The 18,586-nt window shown below is 38.3% G+C and overlaps 1 protein-coding gene across 3 annotated transcripts in view; it reads right to left on the bottom strand.

The window, feature by feature from the left end:
• Nucleotides 1–7,589: 7,589 nt before the first annotated feature.
• Nucleotides 7,590–18,586, bottom strand: part of scaf8 (SR-related CTD-associated factor 8) — a 58,622-nt gene continuing 47,625 nt past the window's right edge. For 2 of the 3 annotated variants that reach the window (XM_081348024.1, XM_081348026.1), the window contains 11 exons: nt 17,909–18,040; nt 17,596–17,705; nt 17,308–17,501; nt 16,390–16,490; nt 15,816–15,929; nt 15,566–15,722; nt 14,965–15,095; nt 14,534–14,672; nt 13,257–13,322; nt 12,924–13,142; nt 7,590–9,857 (listed from right to left, as the gene is read on the bottom strand). In XM_081348024.1, the coding sequence (XP_081204150.1) occupies nt 8,332–9,857; nt 12,924–13,142; nt 13,257–13,322; nt 14,534–14,672; nt 14,965–15,095; nt 15,566–15,722; nt 15,816–15,929; nt 16,390–16,490; nt 17,308–17,501; nt 17,596–17,705; nt 17,909–18,040 (2,889 nt within the window). In that variant the 3' untranslated portion in view covers nt 7,590–8,331. The remainder of the gene's footprint in view (nt 9,858–12,923; nt 13,143–13,256; nt 13,323–14,533; nt 14,673–14,964; nt 15,096–15,565; nt 15,723–15,815; nt 15,930–16,389; nt 16,491–17,307; nt 17,502–17,595; nt 17,706–17,908; nt 18,041–18,586) is intronic. The other variant, XM_081348025.1, reaches the window with a different exon arrangement.

Genomic DNA, 18,586 nt, shown 5'->3' on the forward strand with positions numbered 1-18,586 from the left:
TTACTTCACACAAACTTTTGTTGAAAATTTTGACACAAAACTGAGCATTTATTCTGAGTTCTGACCAGGCCAAAGGTCACATGCCAGGTCACAGATTTCCGTACAAAGATCCGGTCCCGGACCACAAGGAGATCAAACAGGAAAAGGTTTAGTTTCCTTATTTCACGCTTTGATGAATCCATATCCAGGCCCTTGTTAAACGAGGATGAAGCTCAAAGCTCAATCTCTAATCTGAGCGCTTGTTTGGCTCGCAGTGTGAGGGAGGGCACAGGGGAGCACAGATGCTTGCCGTCATTAATAAGCATGATCATGAATAATTCATCTCCATAAGTGAGTGAATACTGATGGACCAGATTGGAGTAACCACATGGGAGGTTTAAAGAGATTTAAAGTCACGAGAATCTTACTGTCCAAATGTCGGGCTTTACTTGTTGATGCTCACTCTCAAATCACATGTTGAGTAAAACTAAATTAGAGTAAATTAAGTTAATCTACTGGATACTTCTCATTGGACAATTTCTGTTTTCACTTTGTTTTGTTTTTTTGTCAAATTTAGTTCATTGTGTTTAATGTGAAATAAATATTGTGTAACATGTTCATCATATTTTGCAATTGTGTGATATCTTATGCATATTTTAAATTATATCATGTATGCAAAAGTGCTTCATTTTTACAAATTCAGTGGTAACACTTCACAATAAGGTTCATTAGTTAATGTATTAACTAACAATGAACAATACATTTGTTACAGTAGGCTATTTATTAATCGTTGTTAATGTTAGTTAATAAATCCAGCTGTTCATTGTGTGTTCATGTTAGTTCACAGTGCATTAACTAACGTTAACAAATACAACCTTTGATTTTAATAACGTATTAGTAAATGTTGAAATTAATATTAACTAATAAATGCTGAAATATTGTCCCTTCTTAGTTCATGTTAACTTAGGTAGTTAACTAATGAACCTTATTGTAAAGTGTGACCAATTCAACCACCACATGCCAAACAAGTGTGGGGCGTATTCGGGTGTCGATGAAGGAATTTTGGTTCAAACTGGAAATCAACGAAGCCCAAGGGCTGAAATCATGTACATCTGTTTTAAACAAACACAGAAGAGGAAACAATAAGACTTTTGTCCCAGAGCACAAAACCAGGTGTCAAAGCCTGAGGCGCTGCATTAGTCAGTCTGATGGACTGGACCAGTTGGTGTCCTATAAAACCACCCAACTGGTGTGTGTCATGGAAACTCTCCATCATGGTGACCCCGTCTTCAAATCATGGAAGGTCATTGAAAAGAAGCTAAAGCTAGTTTACTTATAAGATAGGAACACTTTTTGAGTCCACTGAGACGTGGTTGATGGCATGATTAGACAAGTAAAACACAGCTTTAATGGTTCAGTGGCCTGTCCTCAGAAAACCTCCAAGATCTCTGAAGAAGCCTGAAGGAGTCAGTCTGACCTCTACTGGTTATGCTCCGCATCTGCTACAAAATATCACAAAAGGCCCTTGATATGGTGAAACGTTTATTCATCTAGATTGAAATTGATTTTGTTACTCTGAGGAGTGAGTGAGCTCAGATAATAACTGAGGTTATTTTTGTGTTAGTGAAACATATACAGACATTAAATCCAGATGATCACCAAACGTATTGATTTTGGACCACCAACAACAGTCCCTCGTTCTGACCAATAGCGAGGTCTGAACTCGCCGTCGCAGCGGTCAATGACGCTCAAGTGCTGGTGGTTTTCACAGCATGGGACTGAACTGGAACACTTTATAAGGCTCCATTTGTTAACATTAGTTTGCATGAACTTACAATGAAAAATACATCTAAAGCATTTATTAATCTTAGTTCATGCACTGATAAAAGTTCTTCTGTGGTGAAGTAAAGACTACAGGAAAAAAACAAAATGTAATTTCTATCTAAATAATTTAGTACCGGCAATAATTAAAATTTAAAGTAAATTCTATATTAGTGCTCGTTAAAATTAAAGCGTAAATATCAACATTATAAAATGAAGTAAAACCTACTCAAGTTTCTGAATCTGGTGTTCCCATCATGTTGTCTACACAATATCTACTGGATTGTTGACGCTAAGTAAGGCATACACTTTCAAAACATGGCTAAATTCAGCTTTATATTAAGTAAAATGTTCTTTAAAAAGAGTATTGCAAAGTAAACTTAAAATAAGTCGAAATTACTCAAACTGTAACGTGACATATTAAAGTTTCTTATTTTCTTTACTTAAGTAGATTTTGCATAATTCACAATTCCATATGTGAAATTTATCTAAAATATATGCGTGTTATATGTGTGTGTTTAATATATGTTGCAATCTAAAACTTGCAAAAGAAAGAATTAAGTAAAAAAAAAAAAAAAAAAAAAAGTTTTTGTTTAGTAACACATTAAAATAAAAAGTTGTACTTGTTAATATTATTCAGTAGACCTTAGCTAACATGAACTTACAATGAACAAATGTATTTCTCACTGATAATGTTAGTCAATGCATTAACTAATGTCTACTAATGGAACATTATTGTAAAGCTCGAAGATATGCACGTTTGAAACTGAAGAATTTTGGACATAAGTATTAGTATTGTAACTTGCAGTGAAATATAAAAATATTAACTGTCATGTAAAATTAATTTTTTAAATTTGATATCTTCATTTTTATAATTAGTTAAAACAATATAATAATAATGATGATAATACATGCAGCCCTATATACAATATTTAAAAAAAACAATAAAAAATAAAACATACTAAACAAAGATTCAATATTTCATCCGTTTACCTGCATGTCATGTGACTGTTAACAAACATCAGAAAACCACGCAGATGTGAATGTGTTGTTGAATTATTGACATATTAGTAAAGTGATACCAATTTCCCTAACAGTTTATTTCCTGAAAACAGCACTATTCAAAAGTGTTGACTACTTCAACCTTGCCTAGAAATGTCTCAGAACCGTCAGATACACATATTACAGGGAAATTTTATTTGAAACAACTCAAACAAAATGTCGTCTTCACAAACAGCAGTAAATGCGCATGCGGGTACTGAGGACGCTATCACATTTTAAAATCCCGAATGGACAATAAACTATTGTTCTGTTTTTTCTGTTGTTGTTTTTTTTTTTTGGACAATGGAGACACAATATTTGAGAAAAGGTGTCTTCGCTGTTGGACAAAACAAAAAGTTGGCATAAAGAGGAAGTTGCAAATAACCTAACTATTGTTTTGACATCACTGAGTGAAACATCTTATTGAGCCAGAAACAAAAACATGTAGTGAGAGACTTGATTTTCTCCTTAGGTTGGGTTAGGAAAAGCGAGCTGCATATCTGAATGTGACTGGCTCGACTCCATATTCCATACGTCAGCAGAGAGCAAGTTGACATTTTGACTAAATATTACAAGGTAAAATAATTATAAAGAAATGCATGGATGAATCATTCTTAAGACCAGAAACATGCATCAAGAGTTGAATTCATGCTGATATTTGATAGTTTTTGTTCATAGACAATGTCAGAAGAATCCTACCATACTGCAATATTTAACAAATATTCAACCATGTGCAGTATTACAAGAAATTATACAAAGTTTCTATGAAGAATGTGAAATTGAATGTCATCTACATTACAGGTAATATAACTGGAAGGTCAGGCAGGAGGTTCACTGCTGAACTCTGGATTTTGTAAGAGCATGATCTAAAAAAAAAAGTCTGACGCACTAGCATATGTAAACTAACCAGAGCATTGGTCCTCAGAGAACAGTCTGAGCCGAGGAACCTGCGGAGAGCTTAACAGGTTACAGAACTGCCTGTGGAGTTTCACACATTCCCTCTACTTCTCCAGTCCTCAAAACCAAAAGCTTCTAACTGATCACTGTATGTAGGGATCACTGAAGGCTTCTTATTCCCCTAATGCAGTCCTGGAGCGCCACTGTCCTGTAGAGTTTAACTCCAAGCCTGATCAAACACACATGAACAGGCTAATCAGTGTCTCCAGGATCAGTAAGGCTGCGTTTGAAATCATTCACTGTTCCCTACATTAGTCCACTAATAAAGTTCACAGTGAACTCGGACACTCAGTGCACCGGAAGGGTTCCTGCTTTTGCATAGTTTGTATTTACTACTAGAGCTGCCAGTTTGCTAAATAGCATTGAAAATGTTTATCTTGAACTCTGTCATGGAAACTATAGCTGTGTTCCATTTGACCGTAAGTGGACTGTGAAGTGGACTAAGAAGTGGACCTCACAGGGTATTCCTCCATCTTATGTGAGATTCCAATCCGAAAGGGAGCGAACATGTTCAGTTCGAAGGGCACAGGGAACGTCGATGCATCACTTCACACGAAGTGGAGAGCGAATATCACTGTGCATCGCGTCTGAACTAACAAACTAGAATATTTATGAATGGTTATGGCGTTTAATTTTACGTTTGCACATTCTATTGTGTGAATAGTTATGCAAGCAAAGTAAAAGAGTTGAGAAGCATCTGAGGCTCCGTCATTTTTTATTTCAAATTTAGTAGCTGCAATAGTTAATGAAATATGCAGGTAGTGTAATTAACATGTTTTAATTATAATTATTAGATACATAATGCTTGTTTTGGATATGTATATTATAATAATGATATGACAAATTACAATATTTATACCATAATCTGCACATCTTTATTGCACATCTGTCCAACTTTATTTGATGACGTTGCATGCATTCCAAATGAGTGATTATTGTCAGCGAAGTCCACTTCAACGGATATGCCGTTCCCGTAGTCAGGGAGAAGGGAGTAGGGAGCAGTGAACACTGCGTAGGGACCCTGTCGAATGGAACGCAGCTTATGTATAAACCTAAAATAAACGATTGAATAATCAATAAAAAAAGCAATTAATACACATATAATATTACACTGTATCCACATTGGTCCAGCGATTTGGAAAATGGATGGATAGATGATTCAGCTGCGGGCGCCATCTTCTGGCGAGATGCGGGAATTCATTCACCGTGACCATCAGAGTGCATTATGGGTATTTTCTAGATGTTGAGCTTACATCGGTTGTACACTTGTTATTGTGGTGCATTGTGGGATTGAATGAGTGCACTCGATAACATCCACTATGGTTTCGGACACCATTACAAATGGCTGTCCCCTCAAACAGTGCCCTGTTAAGGGTACAGGGGTGATTTCGGACAGAGCCGAAGGCTACAGGCCGGTGAGCTTTTTCTTCAGAGTTAGAGCAAAACTCTGCAGGACAGCGGCACTCCAGGACTCCTATCCCTGCTCTAATGCATCATATTCGATACGTGAATTACGAAGGCCTAATAAAATATCAACATTATCAAAACTTGTTGTACAAATCTTCTGCGTGCCTTCTGTTTTTTTTTTTTTTTTGGGGGGGGGGGGGGGGGTTTGTAGCAAGTAAAGGCCTTTTATTATAATTCGAAAAAAAATCCCTTCAGGTCATTGTACATGTGCCTTTTTGCGGCGAAATACTTACTGGACTGAAGCAGCTTAGGTTTACTTTGTCATAATTTCTTAGAAAAATGATGTTAAAATGATACATCAGGCTTTTGAGGAATTTATTTATAGCCTCACAATCACTGTTATATTGTATTTCATTGCATTATGTTTTATGACGTCAAAAAGATTTCTATATATATTCTATATATATATTAATATATACACAAAAGCTTCATTAAAATGAATCCATATGAATCAAGCAGTTTAATCAGTTTTTTCTGAAGAGACACAATCGTATTACATGATGAAAAGGTTTTTGAATTTAGGTTTTTATTCACATTTAAACTCCAAAGATCAACATATAATTTGAAGCACAAACATGCTCACTACAGTAGATGCTTAAGAACCAATGTGGTTTGTCTTAACTTCATCTTAGATTAAAACGATCGATTCAAATGGGTACGTTTTACAATGCTTTTTTATTTTTTGAAGCATGAAAGACTTTTTTGACAAAAAATGATGAGAATATTAAAAAAAATCTCTTAATTTGTGCTCCGAAGATTCTTCCAGAACCCAAAGTTTCATGAGTTTGGAATGATATTAGGATGAATAAAGGACAATTTTCATTTTTGGGTGAACTATACCTTTCAAATAATGAACATGTTATTTGCATTTGGGCCACCAATTTATCACTGTTTTGATAAAGCATGTATGTCTGCTTGACACTCAATGGTCATGCTTTACTAAAATACCATATTACTGACACACTATCCTACATTCAGTAATTTGAATATTCGTATGAAATAATTATTTCAAGTTGCACAATGAAAATGACTTCTGTTTCAATGAGCAGGTTGGTTTTAATGAAAGACTGTGAATCTGATTATTAAACTTCAGGAAATTTGTGAATTGGACTCTAATACATTTATATAAAATTAAGTGCAGTAAGTGCAGTAAACTTGTGAAAGTAGCTTCCTTTTGAACTAATTTAAAGTATGCCTGCTTTCTCCTAAACCATTACACAAACAACAACAAAAAAACTTTTTTTTTATTCCTAAATAATGACTCTGTATTAGAGAAAATAATGCTGGTTAACATTCTATTAAGTTCAGGGACAGCATTTATGTCTGAGTGTTGTGTGATTAAACACTAGCAGTGAATTCTGCAGCAAAACCTGGTGCAATTACACACTGAGCTGTTACATTTGGAGTGTGTGCCAAAGCAGAGCAGTATCAAAACTGATGTGTGTACGACATATTTCCAATGCTTTCAAGACATGAAGGGTTAGTTCACCCAAAATGAAAATTGTCATTTACTCGCCCTCATGTCGTTCTAAACCCGCAAGACTTTCGTTCATCTTTGGAACACAAATGAAGATCTTTTAGATGATATCTGAGCTTTCTGTCCCTCCATTGACAACTACACAACTACCACTTTGACGCTTCAGAAAGTTAATAATTTGATTGTACAACTAATCCAAATGAATTGAGCAGTTTAGTCCTAATTTTCTGAAGAGACTCGATTGCTTTATATGATGAACAGATTTAATTTAGGCTTTTATTTACACATAAACATTGATCAGCAAACATAAAAGCTCAACCGAACCTGCTTGGCACGTGAGAACAAACCTCATTGGTTCTCTTGTTGAAGCTCAAAAGTGCTGCGTAACACGGGAATGAATCTCATTGGTTCTTGCTGAAGCTTAAAACGTGATGTGTAACATGAGAATGAACCCCATTGGTTCTTGCAATCTGTTCATCATATAAAGCGATTGTCTCTCTTCAGAAAACTTGGACCAAACCGCTCGATTCATATGAAGATGAACAAAAGTCTTACGGGTTTGGAACGACACGAGTGTAATTAATGACAGATTTTCATTTTTGGGTGACCTAACCCTTTAATGCGGCACGCAAAGCTGCTCTTCTGGGTAAAAGACGGAGGAGAGATCTAAATGCAAACCTCACAGCACACAGTCAAACATCTGGTGGCCGCCCAAACTTTAGATCAGTTCACAACCAAACACATTTCATCCCATCCACGACACTGGGGCCAGTATCACTTGGCTCATGGCTTTAATGGTTTTGTGTGCAGATGGTTTCTCTCCACGATACAAAACACAGTCCTAAAGAATGTTTTAACAATCAGAGCATGTTTATTTAAAACCAAAACAGATTGCACCCAACATCCATTTTTCCTTTAAACGCCTTTTCTGAGCACATGTATTTCCATAGAAGTTTGATGAAGGAAAAATCACAGACATTTAATATTGGGATAATACATCGTAGTTTAATTCTTTTTTTTTTTTTGTAAGGGTTCCTTTTAAAGCAACTAAACCTTAGTACTGTTCTCACTGTATTTGATGTACGTATATTCTGCTTTAGAGACAAGAAGCACTGGACACCACAGAAGCATTCATTTCAAACTTCGCTGCTGCAGTGTTGAAAAGAAAAGACGAAACAAGCCAGTGCTGTTTTCAAGAATTCTGCAATCAATCCAAAGGAGACAGCCAGAATCCGTACACTCTTCCATAGGAAGGTCAAACCTCTTTCCCCCCTGTATTTACAATTAAGCTACATAATATTTTGGCAAGCAAGTGTCATGAGAGAAAAAAAAACACACACCTAGTTTAAAACAATGGGGTTGCATTAAAACCTAAAAACAGGGAATAAAATAAAATATTAAAATCCCACCTACCATTTAGATCCTCTAGTGTGAGCCGCCTAGAATGCACATACATTTGAAGCTTGAGAGGCAACAATCATTCATTAAGGTGTCTGCTATATTCTAGCGAACTGAGTGAGTCCTGCGAGAGCTTTCAAAACGATTACAGAGATGACTATACAAAATGATCTTTACCTACTGAGTGATGATTATGTTTCCTCAGTGTCAGTTTTCTCTAGCTCAGGTTCAGTCTCAGCGTTCACCTTTGGCCCAGTCTGTTTAGTGTCTGCATCCACAGATGAGGAAACACACATTTCTGGGGTCTTCTCTTCTTTCGAGGGCTCATTCTGGAAGCAGGTGGGTGTGGAGGAACGGGATGGAGAGGGGCTACGAGAGCGCTCTGTAGCAGCCTGGGACGCAGGCTCCAAAATGTTTAATTGAGGTTCTGAATCTGTTTCCATTCCATTGATAAATGAGGCTTCCTCCTGCTCTTGACTACTTGCCGTCTCTTTCGGGGGGCTGAGGGACTTGGGCTCTGGTTTCTCCTCTGGTTGCAGTTCAGTGTCTGGTTTTGTTGGCTGCAGTTCTGGTTGAGGCTGGTGTTGGGATGCTGGCAGAGACGGCGAGTTGATCTGCGCTTGTTCTTGTGCTTGAGGCTGAGCGAGCAGAGGGGTCGGCAGAGGGAGAAGCGGCTGAGACTTGGGTTGAGGAAGCAGCGGTTGAGGCTGAGATTGTGAAGAAAGCGGAGTCCAGCGTTCCCGCTCTTTGTCCTTCTCATTCTCCCTCTCCTTTTCACGCTCCCGCTCTCTCTCGCGATTCCGCTCTCTGGCTCGTTCACGGTCCCGATTCCTGTCCCTCTCCCTTTCGCGGTCTCTGTCTCGCTCCCGGTTATGGCGATTGCCGTTCATTTCGGCCCTGAAGTCCATGTCCCTGTCGTCTCGGTCTTTCTGCCTTTCCCAAGGTCTGCGTCGATCGTCGTAGTCCTGGTGCATGTTGGGGTTAAAAGAAGGCCCGGTTCCACGATTCCAAGCTGGCCCTGATGAATTTCCACCGCGGCCGTCGAAACGATTCTGAAAGTTAGGGTTGGAACGCTCCTCCTGGAAACCCTTTGGAGGTCCAGCAGACATCGCCCTCATGTCTCGCTCATCAAAGTCCCCCCTGGGTGGCCCCCAGCGACTTTCTGTTCTGAAACCTCCTGACATGTTTTCTCTTCTACCCTCTCGACCCTCGACTGCTCTCGGCGGTCGTTCTAGTAAAGGTGGTCTGGCAGGCACAGGCTCAGTACGCATCTCCAAAGGAGGGGTCTTCAACAACCCTGTGCTCTGCTTTTCTGGTGGTGGAAAGCGATAGTCCTGATCTCCCTCTTGTTGGCCCCCTACATCTGATCTGGGTGGGGTCTCGTTATTAGCCTTGGCCAGACTGTCAGGCCCAGCAGATGAGGGGTTAGGCGGTCTTGCAAAAGTGCCCTCGGCGTGGTTGAATTGCTCCATATGAGGAAATGGGACACGGACCCGGGCTTGGGCTTGAAGAGAAGCATCCATTATGTTGTTGGCCTGATGTGCGAGACCGGGCTGCATGAGCAGGGGGAAGCGGCCCCCGGGGCCCTGGAGCAGGTTGGGTCGCAGTTCCAGGGGAAGTAGCCCTGCCATCCTCTGACCGGAGAGAGGGTGTGTTAGAGATGCAGACGGGTGCATTCCCAGCAGACCCATTCCACTGCGCACGGCATTCTGCATTCCTGACAAAGAAACAAGAAATGTTTTACCAAGAGTACAAGAATAAAAACAAAATGATTCCTGAAAAGTAAAAAAAAAACAAAAAAAAAAACAGTCAACTTGTGGTTATATTCCATGACAGAAGCTTTATAACAGATTTGTGTGAGACAGAGCAAATTCGTTTTCACTGAACACGTTTACATCCACACTCTCAAACAGAAGATGCTTAAGACGACAACAGGTCTGGTCATGTTAAACCGTTTTCTTTAATCGGCGTAAGGTTATAACCAGCTTAAGCATAAAGGGATTGACACAGCTATGTTGTTCCAAACTACGCTGTTTTACCTGGTATGTAAAAACCTTATCCTGTGTTCTGTCTGTTTTTTGAAGTGCAAATGTGATAGGAAAGCTTCATTACTGCAGATTTAAGAGCATCCAGCAACATTTTGGAATTAATTGTTTTTTTTAAAGCTTTATTCAACATAACTCACATAACAAATGAAACACTTGAGTCGGATACACGGGTGATATGAGGTGACAACTAGGGATGAGCGAGTACAGCATTATCTGTATCTGTATCTGTTAACCATATGAATTATCTGTATCTGTATCTGTACTCGGACTGGGCGGGGCCTAACCCGGAAGTGGGTGGGATTTAACCCAGAAGTGGATTGTGTTGTCTTGAAATGGGCAGGGCTTTAACCGGTATGTTATTTTAAGCATGCAATTGATATGAGTTGATCAGAAATTGTTATATTTATTGCTGATTAGAAAACTATTTACATGACAGCATCAGCATTGAGCTTCAGATCAATGGTTTTGATCACGATAACAAACGAACTACAGAACAAGTTTTGCAACAATGAATACAACACATGCGGTTGCAATTATGAAGTAAAATGTAATGAACAAGAGTTTTCATCTCAACTAGGGCTGGGTGATATGGACCAAAAGTCATATTCCGATATATTTAGGCTGAATTTCGATATATGATATATATATCCCGATATTATTTTTTTTTTTTCATGTTTTATTTTTTTCAAAATTTGTTGACACACACACAAGTACTGTCCCCCTTTACTTAAAGGTCCCGTTATATGCCCCTTTTCACAAGATGTAAAATAAGTCTCTGATGTCCCCAGAGTGTGTATGTGAAGTTTGAGCTCAAAATACCCAACAGATCATTTTTTACAGCATGTTTAAATTGAATTGGGGCTCAGAAAAACGAGCTGTTTCAGTGTGTGCCCTTTAAATGCAAATGAGCTGCTGCTGGACGGCAAAGGGGGCGGAGCTTCATGTCAGGACAAATTCATCTCACGGAATGATGATAATATCAGAAACTCTCAGTAACGGCATTCAGTTCGAGTCGGACAATAATGCCTACAGAGTCAGAGTGCTGTATAGAGATGAAACAGGTATGGTTTAGCAGTTTAATTACGGTTATTATAACGTATTTGTCATCTGCTTGTATGTATCCATTATTTATTAACAGCCTACAAGTCTGCTGTTTCAGACCAGGTCCGAATGATGATCAAACATATACTGATGAGTTTAATAAAGTTTATTGTACATCACACAAAAGATGAAGCGTCAGTTTTACTTCAGAAAATCACCGTAAGAGCTGAGTAAACACAGTAGCCTAAGTTATAAGAAGTGCGCAAGTAGCCAGTAGAGTTGAGGGAGCATTCCTGTGGGCGGAGGTTAGTCTAAACACGGTTCTGGTGATGTCACTAAAGAAGGAAGTAGAGGGATGTAGTCCAATCGAGCCGTTTTATGTAGTCAACTTCTGTTAAATAAAATATCTCGCTTGGCATTGAACTTTGAGCTTTATAATTTTACAGATATTATTTATACTCTAACAACAACATTACACACTAACTAAAGTTTGAAACATGGGATCACGTAGAACGGGACCTTTAACATAAATTGTAAGAATATGACTAATAGTAAAGACTAGTACTAATAAACATTAGGCCTATGCTAAGGTATTAAAAAGCAGTCCCAAACTAGTTTTTGTTAATACAATGTTGGTATGAGTCATTTAAAAATATAAAAAAATAACACAAAGAAAAATAAAGTGGCATTTTGGGGTTAATATGGAAACGACAGTTACCATGGTGAATACACAATACTAACAAGAACTGTTAATGAAACATGGAAACTGCTCCTGGTGAATAGAATGAAAATCATACCTGCATTACTTTTATTTCATGTAATTTACAACATAACGGCGTTGCATGCTCGTAGTTTCTTTTGCTCTTTATATACAGTGAGGCGATACACAGCGCGGCGATACACAGCGCGCCCCGCCGCATTTGCACGTGCAATTGAGTGTGCGCTACGACTACAGTATAACGGCTGACAGGACAAGAAAGTCCGTTTTTCTGAGGTGAAAGAAAAAAACGTTTTTCCCCGCGCGGGTGCGGGGAGCAGTGCAGAGAGCTCCGAGTCAGCTTGCTTGGAACAAGGATCACAGCGCAAATTTGAACTATATCGATGCGATATGGTCTAATTCCATATCGCATTTAAAAAAATATAAAAAATAAAATAAAATTATATATATATATATATATATATATATATATATATATATATATATATATATATATTCTTTATATCGATATATCGCCCAGCCCTAATCTCAACATAACTTTTTTTTTTTTTTTTTTATCCGAGCACAGATATTGACTCGTATTACTCGTATAATACTCGTACTCGACAAAAGTGCTTTATCCGTACCGGATACTCGTTTCAGCCGAGTATCCGGCTCAACTCTAGTGACAACAGTACAGAGGATTTACCAGATTTTTTAAGATTTTTTCTAGTAAATGCTTCAGTAAGCTGATTTTTGGTAGTTACATACATCTCCACAATCTCTAAAATATCATTTAGATTCAAAAACTGCATGCAGAAGCATCTCAGCAGGTTTGTAATACAGCATACAAGCCCTATGAACTGTCATTGTACTGCTGCAAGATTCAACAAGATCCTCTTTTTTTGTTCTATAGAATAAAATAACAGCATACCATGTGCTAGCTGCATATGACTTGTATTCACATTATGTAAAATGTGCATATAAACCCATTTACCTTGTAGTGTTAGCTCGGCCTCCATAGTTTCTGCAGACTGAGGAGTTTTGTCCGTGCTGCTCTGCTGATGCTGTACTCCCACAGGGTTAAAGACTCCTGCCCCAGGCATTGCTGATGGAATAAAACTCCCAGGAATAGTACCGGTGGGAGGAATCATGGCTCCAAACAGAGAATCCTTGCTGTTTTCTTGAGTGGTTTGCAACGAAGGCTGCACTAGAGCTATAAAGGTGAGAGTGGGGTAAAAGGCCTGTTTAGGAGCTTGAAATTTCAACTTTAAGGACAGCGCTTTCACAAGAAACAAGGATTGCTTATTTCAGAGGCAGTTTAACATACATGTCTGAGCCGAAGCAAGACTGGTTCCAACTGCTGACGGTCCTACTCCTGGCGTGGCCATAAAACCTGTGAAAGAGAAATTTACAGATATATAAATATTTGGTAACACTTTACAATAAGGTTCCATTGGGTTATGTTAATGCATTAACTAACATTAACAATAAGCAATATTTTTGTTAGTTTTTAATTATTCATTGTAAACAATATTCACTTAATATTCAACAATATTACTGATCTGACTGTACTGACTCTTGTGTGAGAACTGAACTGAGCTGGACGATTAAATTATTATTATTTTTTTATAGATGAAATGAACTAATTTAATAACTGATGATCTTTACATTGGAACTGAATCAACACTGGTAAAGCTGCTTTGAAACAATCTGTATTGTATAAAGTGCTATATAAATAAAGGTCACTTGAATCATACAAATATAACTATTTATTGATAGGTCATGTTATCTCAAGTCCATTAAATCATATTTAAACTTTTGACTTTAATAATGTATTAGTAAATGTTGAAATTAACATTAATATCCATCCATCATAAACGAACTCCACAAGGCTCCGGGGGTTTAATAAAGGCTTTCTGAAGCAAAGCAATGAGTTTGTGTAAGAAAAATATTCATATTTAACATGTTAAACAGTAAAATTCTAGCTTCTGGCCAAACGGCCATACGCAGTCTACTTGCGTCCAAAGCGCAACTTGTGACGTTGTAAGTAGGTAAATATCAGCAGTACGTCACATTACTCGCATAAGTTGCGCTTTAGACTTAAGTCGAATCCGTATGTTCAGTTGGCTGGAAGCAAGTTATTTTACTTTATAAAGTTTTAAATATGAATATTTTTCTTACACAAACTCATCGCTTTGATTCAGAAGGCCTTTTATAACCTCCCCGGAGCCGTGTGGAGAACTTTTATGATGGATGGATGCACTTTTTTGAGCTTCATACTGATGGTTGCAATTCACTGCCATTATTCACTTCCAAGCTCGGAACCGTAATGGTGTTTATTAATATATCTCCGATTGTATTAGTCTGAAAGAAGAAAGTTATATACACCTAGGATGGCTTGAGGGTGAGTAAATCATAGGGTAATTTTCATTTTAAAGTGAACTACTCTTTTAACAAAGGTTCATAAATGCTTTGGAAGCATGTTTCATTGTTAGTTCATGATAACTAATGCAGTTAACTAATTCTAACAAATGGAAATATTTAAAAAAATCTATCATACAGTTAAAAGCCTAATTACTGAATGTTCAGGTTTGAACCATGTACCTGGGGGAGGCTGTGAGGTGTTGAACCCTGCCCTCAGAAAGGGTGGAGGAGGACCAAAGCCTGGCGGGGGCACTGACATGGTGACAGGGAAGGATGGAGGCACAAGGCCAACAGCAGAGACGGTCTGCGCCACTGGAATCTAAACCGAACAAAGCCATCCATGTAGAAGTAAACAGTAATGCATTATTAATTCAGCTGTCTCCACACCCCAAGGTGCAAAATAAAAACAAGAATGCAAAAATGCACTCTTATATTACTTTAAGTGGGGTTTGAACCAACAAACTTCAGTAATCAGCTTAAATCTTTAATGGCCGCACCACACCATCCCTAAAATCTATCAATTTAATCAGATGTAAAGATTAAGAAACCGAAATGTGTGTTGTTCCATTTGTCAGGGCATTTTCAGGCCTGAATGAGTGCTAAAATCATACCTGCATGGGCATCATAGTGACAGGCTGTGTAAAGGCCTCACTAGGTGTGCTGCTGGATGTACTGGTTTCAGCTGTAACAGCCTGACTCGGAGTCTCTTTGACTGTCTCAGTATTCCTCTGTGATTCCCATTCTGCAACAGAAAAATGAGGTTAAAGTCCGCGTGAACCGGAAGTTGCAAACGACTTTTCTCCAGTGTAGTGACGCATTTCCCAGTGAAACGGAATATTGAACAGAGGGCAGGGTTTTACTCTAGCGCTCCTCCTCTCCATCTCTGCTCATAACAGACTAACGGTTTGAGGGGAGTGGTTAAGCGTTGCCCAAACCAATTCCTCAAACCTACGTCATCAGAGAAGGTCCTCCAATGCAGAGGGGAGGGGCATTTTCAGATTTTGATTAAAGATTACGAAGCCAAAACATTTTTTTTGTGTGGATTGACTTGCATGGATGAATTGTTCACCACAAAACGATCAATTTAGGCAAACAAAGTAAATATGGTCAATTTTGATTTCATGTGGACTTTAAGTTCTGAGTAGAAGTTAAATATATACAAGTTGCATAAATCTACAATTTCCAGCTCCTAAACAAGGAAATTCTTCTTACCATTGTTGACAGTCTCCTGGTCAATCATGCCTCCCTCTGCAAAGTCATCCAGGTCATCCAGTTTGACCTTCTCCCAAGGAATATAAGTGACCCCAAGGTCCACATCCCAGAACTGCTTATACTCCTGTTTTACCCCTTTGTTGAGGGCCCAAGCGATCTGGAAGCAATGCAACATGTTTAAGATGTATTCCCATAAGAAATTATAGACCATTACAAAAATTATAAGTCAGCGAACATTCTTCACACATACTTTAATGACCTTTGAACCAATTTTGTAGGAGCCTGTGCTCAGTTTCTGAAGGGCACGGTATGCATCCTGACGATGGACCATACAGATATAAGCACAGCCTCTGGGAGGAATCATCTGGGAGAAAATAAAAATAAAGTATTAATAACAATAATAATAAAAAAAATCATAAAACAAAGCCTGAGGACCTACAGTACAAGCTTCCCTAAAATACACTCTTAAAAATAAAGGTTACAAAAGTGTTTTTGCAGCAATGCCACAAAACAACAATTTCTGGTTCACCAAAGAACCTTTCAATGAACAGTTCTAAATATAACAATGTTTTCTTTTCTTTTCTTTTGTAACAGAAATGTTGGTTAAAATGGATGTTAAAGGCTGTTCATGGAGCCACAGATGCCAATAACAAACCTTTATTTTCAAAAGCGTACTTCAAGTTTAGGGTATTTCTAATTACACTTCAGCAAAAAATATTTATAGACCCAAAAAATGCCTCTTTGCTAGATGGCACAACTCTAACTAATATTTGAACTAATCTAAGATGCTCTCAAGTGCTCATAGTTACAGAAACTCAACTCACATTGATAGATTCAATCTGGCCAAACTCTTCGAAAAGGTTAGTAAGATCTTGTTGGGTGGCCTTCTTGTCCACTTGGCCAACCCATAGAGTAGTGCTGCAAACTGAAAGAGGAAAATTAACATGAGTTACAGATGTGATTTTATGGTAGAAGACATTTTCAAGAAATCTGTAACTCTGTTTAGTGAATGAATTGAGTGTTCTAGCAGGTGGTATGGCTATCTAACATTTGTGGATTAATAAATGTAAAATTTTCAGTGCCAATACATCACTGGCCTGAAAGTGCAAGTAACAGTTCTGTCAACTGGCCTGACAGAACAACTTATACCATGTAAATCTTCATAATTTTTGGGTGAACCATCTCTTTAAGCTTTCTCTCACAGACCAAAGCTGTAGTCAGTAAACACGGAGGTTTGTGAATTTCCTATGATATGAACATGATTTTATACAAAGCATCCATTAACTTAATGTGTTATGGAAGAGACGATTACAAGAATAGTTCACCCAGAAATTTAAATTCTGTCGTCATTTACTCACCCTTAAGTTGTTCCAAACCTGTATGAATTTCTTTATTTTGCAAAACACAAAAGAAGTTATTTTGAAGAATATGGGTAAACAAACAGTTGATTTCCAAAAGTATGGGAAATAATTACTATAGAAGTCCATGGGGCCCATCAACTGTTTGGTTACCGACATTATTCAAAATATCTTCTTTTGTGTTCAGCAGAAGAATGAAATTCATACAGGTTTGGAACAACTTGAGGTTGAGTAAATGACAATTTTCATACAACATGCTTACCATCAACAAGTTAGTTTGTACAGAAAGTTTTAACTTATTTGCATGAAACTTGACAGACTAAACCTCTAAAAAACAACCCTTATAAATTCAGAAAGCATAAGGTGGACCCTTTGTAAACTTACCACTGAGAACCCTTGAGCGGATAGGAGGAAGCCCTTTTTTCTGCCTTTCCTTTTCTCTTTCCCGCGCTCGTCGCTCACTAGAATAAGAACGGGAGGACTTCCTCTTTCGGTCCCTCGACCGAGACCGTGATCGCTTCCTGTGTTTGCGCTTCCGAGACCCTGAACGAGATCTTGACCTCCTTCTCTTAGGTGACCTGGGAATAAAGAGGTATTCACAAGAGAACTCTTTACCTGTGACTGAAAAATGGAAATGAGGCAAGAGCTATTTAACAACAATGCTAGACCAACCTGGACCGAGATCTTGAGCGTGTCCTTGAACGCGTGCTGCTGGTTTTCTTCTCCTCAGCCTCAAAGAGCTCCTCATCTATAGTATCCTGTCCCTCATCAAGATCCATGTCCTGCAAAATACACACATGAAAATGGTGTTCCAACTATCTGTTTGTCACCTCTCTTCCATCATTAATTAATCAGTAAGCGTGACAAACATCCAACAGAAGAGGCTATTTCTAAGTCATCTAGTGAGACATCGCCTTTAAACTACTGTCAATACATGACTAACACTGACTTTTCCTCCCAACTACGATTTGATATCTGATCTTGCCTGTTGTTGGTTATCAATGGAGTCATCCATTTTTGCTTCTTGTTCTGGGAGCTGTGGTGGGGCACTGCTTTGGCCAGGAGGGGCAGAACTTTCAGGACCAAAGATGGCATCCTGGGCCTCCATGGACATGGACTGACAGAAGTAAAGTGCATTAAGTATCAAGGTAAGAGAAACTGAGTTACAGTAGCTGCGTTTCCATTACCCTTCAAATTGTGCAAATTAAAATTGTGAATTGAAAATATGGCCAATGGAAACACTGAAATTTAGCAAAAACTCCTATTTATCACAAAAATGTTTTTATGCTCGCATGAGGTGATTTTTCAGGCAATTCGAAAAAAAAAAATGAATATTTTGCAAAACTGCAATGGAAACAATTTTAGCGCATTTACAGGTCACCTGACGTAGATGGCGTGATGTTTGGACAGAAGAAGAGACTGAGTTCTTTATTAAATTCATAAAAGACAATAGAATTACAGGAATACTGGATTCTAAACCTCAAAGAAATGCCACAATCAAGAGCTTAAAGCAGATATGAGGGAGAAACACCTCATATGTGCCACTCGCAAGTATAAGAGGCTTTTCCTTGCCATTAATGCTTGGATAACATGCCTACGTCTCCTCCTATTAACAATAATGGCTAGTGCGGTGGCTGGGATATATATAAACCTACCAACATCG

Source organism: Scardinius erythrophthalmus (genome assembly GCF_964197995.2).
Source record: "Scardinius erythrophthalmus genome assembly, chromosome: 19".
NCBI lineage: Eukaryota > Metazoa > Chordata > Actinopteri > Cypriniformes > Leuciscidae > Scardinius > Scardinius erythrophthalmus.